The sequence below is a fragment of the Patagioenas fasciata genome, chromosome 15 (genome assembly GCF_037038585.1).
Source record: "Patagioenas fasciata isolate bPatFas1 chromosome 15, bPatFas1.hap1, whole genome shotgun sequence".
Classification (NCBI taxonomy): Eukaryota; Metazoa; Chordata; class Aves; order Columbiformes; family Columbidae; genus Patagioenas; species Patagioenas fasciata.
Window position 1 is genome coordinate 6968602 of NC_092534.1, and position 14672 is coordinate 6983273.

The window sequence follows — 14672 nt, forward strand, 5'->3', positions numbered from 1 at the left end:
TTGTTTGAAAATGATATTCAAATTCTACAGCACACTTAGAAAAGAGACTGGAAAGACTTTTAGACTGGAGAAAAAACTCTCAGTGCAAGACTTGAAAAAAGCTTAATCTGTTTGGTTTATCAAGAGGTAGATTCAGAGGTGATGGTTCTCAGTGTGTTCAAGGCAAAAAGCAGAGGTACTAACAAACCCTTTAACAGAGAAAGCTTTAGCTATAAAGTGCTCAAAACTGAAGCTACATAAATTCAAGGAAGTAATAAAGTATGACTTTTCTTAACAGTAAAGGTAATTAACCTTTAGTTTAAAAATGGTACAAGCGGAGCAAAGTAAAAGTAGTGAATTTTCACTGTAATAAATCTTTAAAAATGAATACTGCATAGATGACTGGCTCCAGGTAAATGCAAGTTTCTGGGTCTGGGTGAAATGGCACAGCTTATTCTGAGAGATTTGACAGGATCGTTGCGTTTTTAACTCAACAGATTTATAGTAATGCAGGAAAGGAACAGCATGATCTACCGCTGCCAGTAACATCTGCATAACTCCTCTTTGCTGAGGTAAGGGTGGCAGATTATAAACTATCCTTGCATGTGAAATGTCAAAAGCATTCAGTAATGAAGGCAAACCAAAGTTCCGGCCTTCCTTGGCCACCCAGATGACTTACTCAGATATGTGCACGAAGATGTCGGCCCCCCCATCCGCAGGGGTAATGAAGCCGTGGCCTTTGGAGCGACAGAAGCATTTACAGACGCCTTTGTAGATCGGACCCTCCGATGCTCTCACAGTTCTGCAAAAGAGTGCACAAGAAGAACGTTCATTGCTGAGCACGGATGCAACCAGGTGTGTCAGAGCACACGCAGCAAACGGGCACAATGGTCCAAATGCTTACTCCCAGTGAGCAACTGCTTACTACTCAGTTTCATACACTGCACGTGTTTTGCCTGTAGCCCTTTCAAGGGAGGTAAAGATAATGAAGGTGTCCACTAGCATTATAATCCATCAGTTGTCATCTCAAATCCATCTGCTGTATCACCCTGCCAAATTTTCTGTTAGACACTCTACTAAACATAAGCATACCTTTTGTGAGTTCAGGAGTGCACCGAGGTGTTGTATGCACTTTCAGAAATTTAACAGTAAATATCTGTATGTAGTATTAAGAGAATGTAGTGCATAGACAGGTATAAATGTGTACGCGGGTATGTATACACACACACACCTATAGTTATCTGCCAGACTAGGATCCAGTGAAGCCAATATTTCATCTCCCACTGACCCAGCAGGTTTTCAACATCTGAAAGGGTTTTACACAGAGGCATTACCAGATCAGGACCTTTCAATGCCATGGCTATTCAGTAGGTTGCTTCTGTACTAGAGGAGGATTTTGGAGCAATTCCTCAAACTCAGTAAGTGATTGTGTTGCCATTTGATTACATACATCACGGTAACTCTGACATCACTTTCCCAAATGTTAAAAGTTTACTGAAGTCCAAATAAAATCACTAAAAAATGTGGTAATAGCTCTGCTCCTTGAGTCAAACTAACACTAAAGAAAGACAGCTGAAAGTGCTAAAGGAAGAAGAAATCTTCATTAAATCCCCTTTTTTCCAGCTCTATAAAGCTGTCGACACACCTGACCCACAAGCGCTTGTTACACAGAAATGTACTCACTGCCCTAAATAAGCCATTAAAGTTCAGCTGCATCTTTCAAGAAGATAAAACCCCACACTTGCAATGAACCAAAATTAAATAATCCTACTGAGTAATAAGCCACAGCCTGTCACGTTCATCTTTTCGATACAACGGTGGGCCCAGAACTCACCTAGAGCTCCCCTTGTTTGAAGAGGACACCAAAAAAATGACAAAAATTTAGAGCTGTTTTGATTTTCAGGGCAAACAAATACAGCAGAAAGATCCCCAAATTAATTAATGAGTAATGAACTATGGAAGCCAAATAACAAATTCTTCAGTTTTGTAAGAACCACGCTAGGACTAACAGCCAAGAAGAATTACAAAAGTTCATTATTAGCACTGCTCTGAGGAAAGCTGGCCTGGAATTCCTTTTCAAGGGCAATCCAAATTATCAAGTCAGTTCATAGAATCATTTTGGTTGGAAGAGAGCCTCAATGTCATCGAGTCCAATCACTAACCCAACACTGGCACTAAACCATGTCCCTAGGAACCTCATCTCCACGTCTTTTAAACCCCTCCAGGGATGGTGACTCCAACACTGCCCTGGGCAGCCTGTTCCAATGCCTGACAGCCCTTCCCAGGAAGAACTTTTTGCTAATATTCAATCTAAACCTCCTCTGGTGAAACTTGAGGCCATTTCCTTTCATCCTATCTCTTGTTACTTGGGAGAAGAGACCAAACCCCTCCATGCTACAACCTCCTTTCAGGTAGCTGTAGACAGCGAGAAGGTCTCCCCTCAGCCTCCTTTTCTCCAGGCTGAACAGCCCCAGCAATGGATTGACCGCAGCTTCATGACATACCCTCAGATTCTCATTCAAAGGCCACGGAGATTAACACAGTACCCCACCTTGCCTTCTGCAGGTCAGCACCTCACTGGGAGACCCATCACAGGCACCAAGAAGTTTTTGCAATGGCCAAACCTTGCAACACCATCCTCTGCTGCTGCTCTGCGAGGAGTACCCATTGGGCAGGGGACTTCCAGGAGCCTGCACGGCACCATGGGGTCACAGGAAAGCCAGCTCTGCTGCAGGACCGCTACCTCAAATAACTACCAACAGCAACAAACCTCGTCTCATATTACGGAAAACCTCTCATAATCTTACAAAAACAGAGAGATCAGGGTTCATACCCTGAAAAACAACATATTCTTTTACAGGTCTACTGAGGCAATCCTAAAATGGAGATATGAAGGCTGAATAGGAAAAGGGAACGAACCTTCTGAAAAGTGGCAGGGTCATGAGCCATCCCTAAAACATAACCTGGCTGATGGTAAAACTAAACCCCACAGTGAGATCTGCTCCAGTGCTTGAGGAGCGGTGAGAAAAGAGATCACACCGAAGGAGGATGTGGAGCTGATGAAGAAACACGAACAGGAATCGGTCCTGAGAGCCATAACCCGGTGTCTGAAGCGAAGCAAAGCTTCAGACATTGAACTCTGTTTTGAAACATCTCAGTGTATTTTCTCCTGCCTGTAAAACCTGGGTCTTAAAGGGTGGAAAATACTTTGATCATCCTTTACACAAACGGAGCATTGAAAAACTACAGTCAATTTGGACTAAAAGTCCAGTGGCATCAAAATTTATTAGAGAAGACATAACAGTAAAACACCAAAGCCTCTTCCAGATACAGCTGTCCCCCTGACTCTCTGCACCTCGGCAGAGGGCCGACCATTCTGCCCAAAGGCAGCCGCTTGGTTGTGTCTGTGAAATGCAGGTTTCCCAGTACTCACGCTGAGAACGTCCTGGTCCGCCGGGTGGGCAGCGGGCTGGGGATGAGGTACCCTCTCATGGGCGACGGGGAGCGGTCTCTGGCCCTGCGGTTCTCAGGCAGATGGAGAGAACCGGGTGAGGGTGGAGAGGCGGAGGACTGCTGTGAGGCGGAGGGCTCAGAAGACATTCCTGACGCCTGAGAAAAACCTAGAGAGAGGAAGAGATCAGACGTAGTCCAAAATGAGAATTGCCATAAAAGCCACAAATTCTTCAGCTGATGATTTTGTAAGAATATGACTCATTTCCTGCAGACGTACACATGGACACAGTTGCACCAAAAGCTCCCGCGAGTTCATTTTTAAGTTTATTTTTAAATCTCACGGCTTTTGTAAGTTGTACTAGGAAGCTCCACTGAAAACAAGTCACTCCGTGACTAACACGGTTTTGCTGCTCCTGCCTCACTGGCAGGCAGCAGCTCCTGAAGCAGAGTTCAGCACCAGATACTGAGTGCCCCACACAGATCCCAGACAGATGGGGTCTGGCCACAGACAGCACAGAGGAGCCTCCTGCATCTGCACATGAACACATGCAACGAGACAGAAACACTGAAAGAAGAAATGCTGAAATGAAGGCTGCACCTCCACAGCTGGAGGTTAGTTCTGCTGTGCAACCACTGATGATAACTTCGTTGCTACTGCTCAGCTATTAGCACAGTTCTGTCAGAGCTCCTAACACCTTCAGCTTCACTGCAAAAAGAAAATCATACAAGTGCTCTTTTATTTTCTCTGCCAAGGACAGGAACACAAAGCTGGGAGGCAGTGGCTGACCACGAGGAGATGACCCTTCCAGCCCCCCGGCAGACCCAGCAGTTCCCTTTGGCAGCTCCAGTTCTGCCACAACCTTCCAGCAACTTGGAAGCCAATGGTTACATTTGCATTCAGGCCCCCAGCCCACCTCAGGTTTGCTCTTATTCATGTCCTACAGCAGAGGAGGAAGAAGGCCCCTTTTGTAGCACAACAACAGCAATACGTGCCTCATCACACAACAAGCAAAACTCACAGAATCCATGGAAAGAGGACTGATAAGAAACAGCAGAACTTCTTTGTACACAAATGCACAGCTCACATGTGCAGCAGTAAGAGAAAGAAGATAAACCAACCAGCGCTGGGTATTACAGCGTCAGTCCGCATCTGCAGTGGAGGGAGAAAAAGCTGCATCAAAATAACCAATAACCCACCCCACTCGTACTTAAGGAAATCTAAAATTATCTAGATGAGTTAGCAAAAAGGCTGGCGATCTAGGTCAAGAAAATATCATGAAGGCAAGAAAAGCTGCCTTTAAGGCCAATAGTTTAATTAAACTGAAATATCTCGTATCTGTTATGCTCTCTCCTTTGTACACCCACACTACCCAGTCCATGAATTATGGAGTGGATTTTTCACATGACATTTGAGAGATGAAGCCTTCTTGTCAATGACAAATTCCCATTATTTCTTCTTGAAACTAAGGACTAAAATTAAAAAGCCCTCTCAAGAATGAAGTCACCAGGGAACAAAGGCTTTTGTGTTTAATTGCTCAGGGTGCCATGAAGGTAGAAGTGGATAGTCATATTCCCTCATGTACCACTTTGAACTTTCCACACTGCTCTCAAGAGCAACAACTCAGCTGAAAACAAAACCACAGCTTTATGGATGGCATTTGCCACCTACAGGCTAATGCCCTGCCCAGTGTCACTGCACAGCGTTCAGCTGGGACCGAGATGATAACACCAAAGGGATGGGATTTTCCGAATATCCTCCTCCAAGAGACCCACCATGCTGGCTGGTCTCCTCAGATTTCAAAAGACCTCTCCTTTGGGCACCTTGCTTTCAAGGAATGTATGTTTGACATAGCAGTACTGTAACAAGTCACAGGAAAATATAAGAGCAAACAATTAAAACATCATTGTGATAACTCAGCATATATGGTCTGGCCTTTGCACAAGTGAAAATGCAGCTTTCAGAATCGGATGCTTTCTCTCTAAATATAAACCAGCTTGTCAGGTGATGGGCAAAATGCAGAGCTATTCATCCATCCACAGCAACACAGTGGAGCCAGCCACAAAGCACTGCCCATCCCCTTGCTCAAACATGGGTAAAGAGGTAGGAGAATTTTCCTTCCTATCTTTAACACACAGGTGAACCACAAAAGTCTTTACAAAGAAGGCTAAATGGAGTTCTAAGTGTGCTAACGTAGGTTTTGTTCCCATTTATGTTATTTTTGTGCCCTCTGCTCTGTAAACATAAAATAGTGATATAGAGCGCTCAATGCCATCTTTCTGCACAAACGCTATTTTGTTCTCTGCCCACGACCCACAAATGGCCTCAACTCTCACAATTTCTATTACACTAGTCCTAAACTGTGATCAGAGCTCAGTGAGAGCTGATACACAAACACAGGCAGCTGGAGGCCACCAGGAGCGGCTCCTTCAACTTCACACCCGCTGCAGCGAGTGCAGCTCAGAAGAGGAGGGGATGCACAGGAGCAGCAATAGGAAGCTGTGGCTACACTACAGCCCAGCAACATTCTATATTGGCACGTACATTGTATCACTGCATGTGCAAGTGCACCAGCACATCCACTTGCCTCTTGGGCTTCCCTGACAATGGTAAAAATCGCTGGAAAAGGATTAGACGCTGAATTAACAGATTTTACCGTGTGCTCTGCATACAGTGGGATGGCAGCAGCTCCTGCACACCTCTGCTCAGCTTGCTCAGGGCAGAGGATCACTTCATCCAAACCTTCTGAAACACAAAGGTGGAGTTCACCTGCTTTGGTTTGTTCTGGTGTGGCCAGTTGACACTGTTCATACAGGGATTTTAACTCATCTCCACCGGCAGCACTCGTGATGGAGCACACCAGGGCTGGGCAAGGTTCAGCATGAAGCCCACAGCAAACACCCAAATCCCATGCCCCAGCCCTCCCAGCCTTCCTCTTCACACAAGCTTTGCCTTCCAAAGGCAGTTACTGGCAGCGTTCAAGACACTTTTCATATGCTGTCCTGGGTTCTGAACTCTGCAAATCTAGAATCACCCCTGGGACTCAGACAGCTGCCTACCAGCCGCGAATATCTTCCCCTCTGTGCGACCGGCTGAACAAACCTGCTTGCTTAAGTCTCACCAGCTCACCACCCCTGTTTCCATCAGTTTTCCCCTGTCTCTCCAGCCCAGCCACCACTATCCACGATCTCAGAACAAGGAGAATGTCCCACAGACCCCAGCCAGGGTTAAGGGACATCCTGCCCGAGCTGCCCCCAGCATCCCACCTGCTGTGCCTCCGACTCCACCGCAGCAAATCACCACCACAAAATACCAGCAGCACGAGATTCCAGCGACGAGCGACAGCACAGACAGTATCTCCCTTCTGCTTGAGCCAGCAAAATATTTGCCTTTGAGTATTTACAGGACGAAGGTAACATGATGCAAGGTGGTGATATTACCAGGCTCTTTAGGAAACTCCAGCCACGTGCCAACCTTACCCTGAAACCTGTCCACATTTCAACATGCATCATTTATCTTTCACCGACACGATTTTTTCATATTTTTTTTTAGACTGCAGGCACACACCAAACTAAAATGTAAGTAAAATAAATCTCAGAAGCATCATGGAAACAACAGACTAATTTAACATTTCAAAGCAAATATATGTATATATGTTTTTACTACATTTTTTGAGAATAATTGGCCAACATGTACACCAAAGAGACCCCAAAATATCACCTCTATCAGGTGACCTACAAAGCACAGAGCGCAATACATGCTGGAGAAATTTCTGAAAATCTCCATAAAATGCTACGAAGAAAATCACTGGAACTAAATAAGGTTGGGAGTATGTAAGTGTCACTATCATTTCTCTGTATATCTATACACTCTTTTTCTATTCTTCTCTATTTTTTTTTCTATTTTTCTATTTTCTATTTTCTATTCTATTCTTCTTTTTCTTTTCTTCTTTAAGTCTACCCCATACCTCTAAAAATACCCTAAAAATAGCAGTTTGGGCGAAGTTATCCATTCTGACCAGCACAACACTACCACGGAAATCTAGTCTCGCTTTTAATTAAAGGAAATGCCTGGCAAAACGTCAAACCGGATAGGGCAGGGTGACAGACTCCAGGAAACATGGCCGTCTATGAACAGTTTCTTTTTCACACAAGGGACACTGCAGCCGCCCCAGCAGGCACAGAGCTCACCCAGGACACGTTGCTCTGCGTGCTCCGGCACCGAGAAAAAGTCCTTTGCAGGCTCCTTGGCCTGGACACGACACTGTCTGGAGGAGCCGCTTTCAGAAGGTATCACAATGGTTTGTGAAGAGGACAGCACTGGCTGCATGTGCCTGGAAAACCTGGCTTTTCCTCAAAGAATGAGAGGTTTCCGTACCCCAAAAGCAGCTGCTTTCAGCTGGGTTTTGCTGGAAGTCAGCTCTTTCATTTCAGTCTCTAATAGGAATGTGGATGTCTGAAAACGCATTTGTTTTCTGGTCTTTCCTTGGATTTAGAAATGTCAAGAGCTCTTTTTTAAGTGACTCGCTCTTAAATGTCCTGGTTTCCAAATTTATTCTACAGAGCTGCATTTCTTTCCTTCTCTAAGGAAGCCATGCAGATAAATCCCTGAGCATCGCCTGCTCTTCTGCTGACAGCTGCAAGCTCTTCTCAGCAAGAGAAAAACTGCAGCTCGATGGCACACGGTGAGCACTGCAGAGACCGACTGTTCAGAGCGCCCTTTACCAACACCTCCTGCCATCTCCTGAGCAAGTGACGGCACCGGGACCCTCTGCTCCTCGCATACTTTGCCCTGTGGAAGGAGAAGAACTGGGGGTGATTGGCCTCGGCTCCCAAGGGTGCCCCCAGTTCTTCTAAAGCAGCTCCCAGCTCCTCTCTGAGACACCTGCGCACCCCCCAGCACCAGCCCCCAGTGCTGCTCCCACCTGCAGCTTCTGCCCAAAGCACCTTCTAGCACTTGGACCCCAATGCACGCCAGGAGCCTCCTGCGTCACAGAATTAAGCACTTACAAAACACAAGCAATTACGAAACAGCTGGTTCAAAAAGCTTCCTCTTCCAGCTTAGTTTGCATGACTAACTTTCCACAATTAATAGTGGTATTTCAATTAACACTGAAACTCAGAGGAGTTGCAACATGCATGTGACGTGCCAACAGACAGGATTACAGTATAAACGTTAGACTGTTAGAGTCTGCAGAGAAGTGCCCACGGACTGTAGTGATTTGGCAGTTAAAGGAGACCAGGACGTTGCCCAACCATCCCCATGTCCAAGAAAAACCTAATTACAAGGAAAGCAAAATAAAACAAGGAAAATTCCTGTCACTTGTCTGTGCATACAAATTAATTTGGATTTAAACAGGGCTAAGTTTAAGCAACAACAGGTATTTCCAAGCAGTCTCAGAGGTGGGCCTTTTAGGCAAACACTGTCTGCCCGCCTGCTCCTCTCGCGATCAGTGTGCTGTGTGACGGTCATGCTGCCTGAGCAGCAAAAACCAGCCCTGCACAGCAGAGACAACCGAAAGGGATGGGAGGGGAACAAAGCCATCGGCAGCCTATGCAGTACAGTGACAAAGACAAGGACTTCTAACAGTCCAGTATTCTCCACTGTTCATGTAAGCTGCCACATGCACTTAAAAATGCATTTAGGTTAAGGAGCAGAGTGGAGACTTATATTAGATACATTTTGCAACAGGTTTATGGCTATACTGAAGGACATGCAGTGATACCCTATGACTCATTTGATCACAAATAAAGAGGAATCAAGATCCTTTCTTGCTACAAATCAAGTATTTGCTATGATTGATGCTGCATAAACTTCTTGCTGCCAACTGCCCTGAACAGAGTGGCCAGGATCCTTCACTTGCAAGCCCAGGAGGTTTTACCCAGCTGCCACAGGGTGGCTGCCACAGGTGACAGCACTGACCAGGGTTGGCCTAAAGGGCGAGTGTGCACAGTAATGTGAGGAGGACAATATTTCATCCTACAGCCTGTCAAAAAGTATTTCAGTGAGAGCAGAAGACAACAGCACCCAACAGGAAGGTAACTCTCGGGATGATGCTGGGCAGCAGTCCTAAAGCTGGCACAGAGCGGTCCCAGGACCAGCACACGGCCCCTCACACTCTCATACAGCACAAGCCATCAGCCTGCTTTCAACACCTCATTTATCTAATTATTTTTGTTTAACGAACAGTTTAAAACAAATGACAAACTGTCCCCAGCTCACAGACAACCAACAACAGGTCCCAGGCAAATATCCTCCTCTAGGAGCTCTTCCCAAGCAGGGATGAAGATGATGGGTGAAGATGATGGTGATAATTAGTTCATGCTAACCAGGGGCAAGTGTTACCCAGTAACTTAAGTTTCTGTACGCATGTATTATTGGCACATACATTTAATGTCATCAAGTATTTAAATGACTGTAACCAAAGTAAAGTGGACAGCATTGCAGGTGATCTCCAGTACAAACCAAAAAGTCCACAACAAGGCAGAGACGGCAGGAAGAAGAGCTTCTCACCAACCAGACATGGTGGGAGCCACCATGGTGGGGATGAGCTGTTACACCCACCCATGTGCTGCTGGGGCAGCTAACGGCTGGTCCAGGGCTGCAGACAGGCCGTGAATCAGCCCTCCTGGGCTGGAAGGACCACAATGCTGAGCCGGCACAAGTCTAGGCTGTAACACCCAGCATCGTGCTTTGCTTTCCATCTGCCAACTGCTTTCTGCACGGGCTGCCGGTCTACAAACCCGGGTGTTTCTGTAGCAGCACAGTGACTCTGTGTCGCAGCACTGCCCAGCTGCTTGCAAAACCACTGCCAGCAACACCCACGCTGCAGAAGCAGGAGCAGAAGCACTTACGCCAACTCCCATAGCCCTGCTTCAAGCGCTCTTCCCTGGAGCCAAGTTCATGGCACGGCACCTCCCATAGCAAGTCTTGGTTTCTCCAGGTATAGGCTAGACTTCACATGTCCCAGAATGGCTGTAATCAAAGGACAGGGAAGTGTGAAGGGAGACCAGAAAAGGACTTTTGCAGTGAAAGGGGGGGGAAAATAAAAAATCAAGATGACTTTACTCAGTCTGATGCTGGCAGCCAGATGTGGCTGCCTAGGTCAGAGATAAGTGTGAGTACACAGTGGTGCTCACCCTTAACATCTTTCCAGCATCCTGGATGTACAGCTAAAACAAAAGCCAAACTAAAGGTTGCATAGTTGTATTTGATAACCTCCTATGACCTTTTTTCAGGCCCCTCCTGAGCTCATACAATCCTTTAGCACCTATAGTATCCTGTAGCAGAGTCCCACAGCTTAACCGTCATGTGAAAAAAAAAATCTCCTTTTAGTGGACAGTGAGGACTAGTCATTTTTACAGAGAAATTAAGAAAGTGCAGAGAGATCAAAAGACAGAACATAGCAAATAAGGCAAACAAAGGAAAGGGAAGGGCATAATATGCAAGAGACCGAATGGGAAAGAAGCATTAGCTCAGAGGAGCACACACGGGAGGGTGCAGGTTTATTTGTAAATCAAACCTTAAATTTTCCACCAGAAGTGCCATAAATGGGATAGAGAGCAAGAGGAACTACAAGCTTCTTTCTGGTGTTTAGCCCTCCCCTTTTAAATTTCTAAGTACAAAAGAAAAAACGCATCGTGGTATTTCTAAATCACTCCCCTGTCACTTGAATGGCTGTCATTACTCTTTCTTTCACAATAAACCCTACTAGTATCAAATATTTCTAAAGATTTGGCTTGTCACAAGCTAGCTGGTTTTGGCCAGAAACCAGGTATTATCTATTCAATGTTTTATGGTCTCCAGCACAGAACCACTGCACTGATCACTCCAGACTCCTGCTCCTGTATCACATCTCCACTAGCCAAGGCTGGAACTCTGTTCTTGGATAGCAGAGGCAGCAATAAATACATCTCATCCTATTCTTTCTAAACAGACTCAATTGCAGTAAGCTTACGTATTTCCCAGATGAAGTACGATGTATGTCTGAACCGGGAACAAGCTGTCTCTTCCAACACTTGCTCTGCAACTCAGTTCTTCCTTCCCTCAGTGCTTTTGCAAGTCAGAATCTCTCCCTCTGCCATTACTTCCATGCTGGCACATCCCATGTGAATTCATTCCAAGATTTATTTCATTTTGGCAGAAAACATTTATACCAAAACATGAGAAAAATCTCCTGTATCTTGTGCCTAAGCATCTTAGGGCTCATCTACAAGGCAAATGGACTTCCACAGTGTTACACTATTATAAAGAATAGTTATACATATGTAAATCCCTAGGCACTTATGGAAAGTTCTCCCTTTTTCAGCTTCCTCTCACATCACAAAACTCCAGCCATGATTATGGGTAAGTTTGTTCATGTGCAACTTTGAGCCTTTTAAGGCTACTGAAATCCCCTGAAATATTTATGTGGCTCAAGTGTTACTCAGAACAATTAGTTCACTGTTTCCTCCCTAATCAACATTTTCAATAGGGGAAAACAGTTCACATTACAAAGATCTATAACCATGGAAATTTATGAGGCATACAAGTGTTGGCAAAGTAAAAAAAGCAATCCTCTGAGGCCACTCCATCTGCAGCATTACAGCAAGAGGCAGATGCAGAGTCAGGAACCACTCAGAAATAACTTGATCCTCACACCGGTACCGTGAGGCACCCACAGACCCAGACTCCTTTTTGCCAGGTCTGGCTCTATTTTCTGGCTGTCCCAATGCTCAGGCCATCTCCCAGTCTCATTGCCTGACACCTACATTTCCTTTAAAGCATCCTAGTCTAATAACCTGAGTATATTTCCATTAGATTTCACAGAAATCAATTAGACAAAAGGTTTGCGATTGAGATGCCATTAGGAATCCACATCAATATCAATTAATGACCAACAGATACACGATTTACTGAAATACTTTAGGAAACAAAAAGTCCTCTGTATCTGACACAAGAGCGGTTTCTGTTGAGCAACAAAGAGATGCTCTTACTTTCCATTAAAGCCTCCTCCTGTCCTGTCCCACAGCGTCCACCTGCATCCCACTGCCCAGGCTCTAGCGGCACAAACGCTCCCTTCACAAGCGGCTGCACCTACAATAAGTATTTCTACCACAGCAAAATTTAAAAACTACATTCCACCTGCATGAGAGGTCAGCGACTGGCTTCATCGCTCCAGGCTGGTGAAACACATATTCAGCCTATGCTGACAGAGAACTCGGAGGTGTAGAAATGCACATTCCATTAAAATCAAACAAAAGAAACATCTTTTACGCACACACACACTTAATACAGGAGATGGGATGACAGACATAAATTTTAATGGAGGAAATTCAGATATATATATGCTTATAGATCACTGGCCCATTTAACAATCGCATTTCTGTTTTTCTTCTTCCCTCCACCACATATCTCAACTCGATTTACAGTACCTCTCCCCATGCTGTACTCACGCTTGTGACCCTGAGACCCCCCCGCAATGTCCACAGCTCTAAAGATAACAGCCTCCTTAGTAGCAGCGTGGTGAGCATGAGCCATGTCCGTACCTTTAGATACAAAACCCCAACCAAGTCCTGACAGTCACCCTTGGTTCCCTGCTCAAATCCAGAGCCAGTTGCACGCCAATCTGGATCATAGCCCTGGAGAGGAACAAGACCCGAAAGCAGACTGCTCCAAATAGTCCCGATGGGCTGCTCTGACAAACAGATAGTCCCGATGTGGTGCAATCAAATCTGCAACTGCGTGAACAGCAACGCAGCCCAAGCACACACCCCACACCTCCACAGCTCACCCTCCAGCGCCACTGCAACAAACACCCTGAACCCGCTGGAAACTACAGGTGATACAAACACTCCATCACGTCCCCTTGGCCTGTTTTCCAGTTTGGAAAATATAATTGATAATACACTGTAGACATCTAGGAAAAAATTCTTTTTAGTCACAGAAATGGCTTACAATACCAATACATAGTCCAGCAAGTCTACTGTAGGGAATGCACCGTTCTTAGCCAACTATCGAGAAAGTGGACCTGCGGGGAGTTTGATTGCTTTCCCCAATGACTGTGTGCGCACAAACTCGTCTTTCTGGCTCAGCACATCCACCCTCTGTGTTCAGAGCCAGTTAAATGGCAAAAGCAGTTGTATTGTGTTTTACTGCCTGCAAAACTGCAGCGCCAGCACAGGCATGTGTGCGAGGCTGGATTTCGTGCCCACTTACACATCAACAAAACTATTTACCATGCTGTAATTTCGAGAGCCGTGGCTCCAGTGATGTGCTGGAAGGGCACGGAACTGGACAGAGCTGTCCAGAACCACAGATGCTGTCACTATTATTTATGTCTACTGTGTTAATGCTCAAAAGCATTAACACACCAAAGCAAGGGAACAGGCAACGTAAGCTTTCCAGGGAAGGTAAAAATCAACTGTAAAGTTGGAAAAAAAAGCAGACAAATCTTGAGGCACGTATATTCTTCAGGTACAAAACTAAAAATCAATAGAGAAGCACATGTTTAATAGAAAATTGTACTTAGCATTGTATTAGAGCAGTCACTACCCCAAAGAGCTGTATCTACCTAAACTGCAAACAGAGGGAATGGGACACACAAGCAGAGCAAACACTACACAGCAATGGTAGTGAGTATCTTTATGTAATATTATTTTGATTCATAGAATCATAGAATCATTTCAGTTGGAAGAGACCCTCAGGATCATCAAGTCCAACCATAAACCAACTCTAGCAATAAGCCATGTCCATAAGAACCTCGTCTAAATGCCTTTTAAACCCCTCCAGGGATGCTGACTCCACCACTGCCCTGGGCAGCCTGTTCCAACACCTGACAACCCTTTCCATGAAGAATTTTTTCCTAACATCCAATCCAAACCTCCCCTGGCACAACGTGAGGCCATTTCCTCTTGTCCTATCACTTGCTACTTGGGAGAATTTACCTGTTTGGCCACATGCTAACAGTTACGTGACCTTAAGAATTTTTTTTGCTTGAAACCTGGTGCTACACATCTAAGAAACCTCAGGTAAGCTTCCACATCTGTCTGCCTCATGAGCAAGCCCTGCATCCAGAACAAGTCATGTCACTGCACTGGGAAACCAGGTGTGTGCGCATCTGGTGGGTTCACCCTGGTCTTGGTGGGCAGCAGATCCCAGGCTGTGCAGCTCCACATCGGTGAGGTACCAGAAGGAGTGTTCATCCTCAGGATCTGTGCCAGGGAAGAGGCAGCACTGCAGCACAGCCATACTATAATGTTTA

At 45.5% G+C, this 14672-nt stretch overlaps 1 protein-coding gene across 3 annotated transcripts in view; it reads right to left on the reverse strand.

Moving 5' to 3' along the window:
* Window positions 1–14672, reverse strand: part of CARHSP1 (calcium regulated heat stable protein 1) — a 31749-nt gene that overhangs the window by 10863 nt on the left and 6214 nt on the right. The window contains exons 1-4 of one of the 3 annotated variants that reach the window (XM_065851168.2): window positions 6697–6794; window positions 6087–6175; window positions 3413–3599; window positions 659–781 (exon numbers count right to left, since the gene is read on the reverse strand). In XM_065851168.2, coding sequence (XP_065707240.1) covers window positions 659–781; window positions 3413–3579 — 290 coding nt within the window. In that variant the 5' untranslated portion in view covers window positions 3580–3599; window positions 6087–6175; window positions 6697–6794. Of the gene's footprint in view, window positions 1–658; window positions 782–3412; window positions 3600–6086; window positions 6176–6696; window positions 6805–14672 lie in introns of those variants that run through there. The other 2 variants (XM_065851169.2, XM_065851167.2) reach the window with 2 other exon arrangements.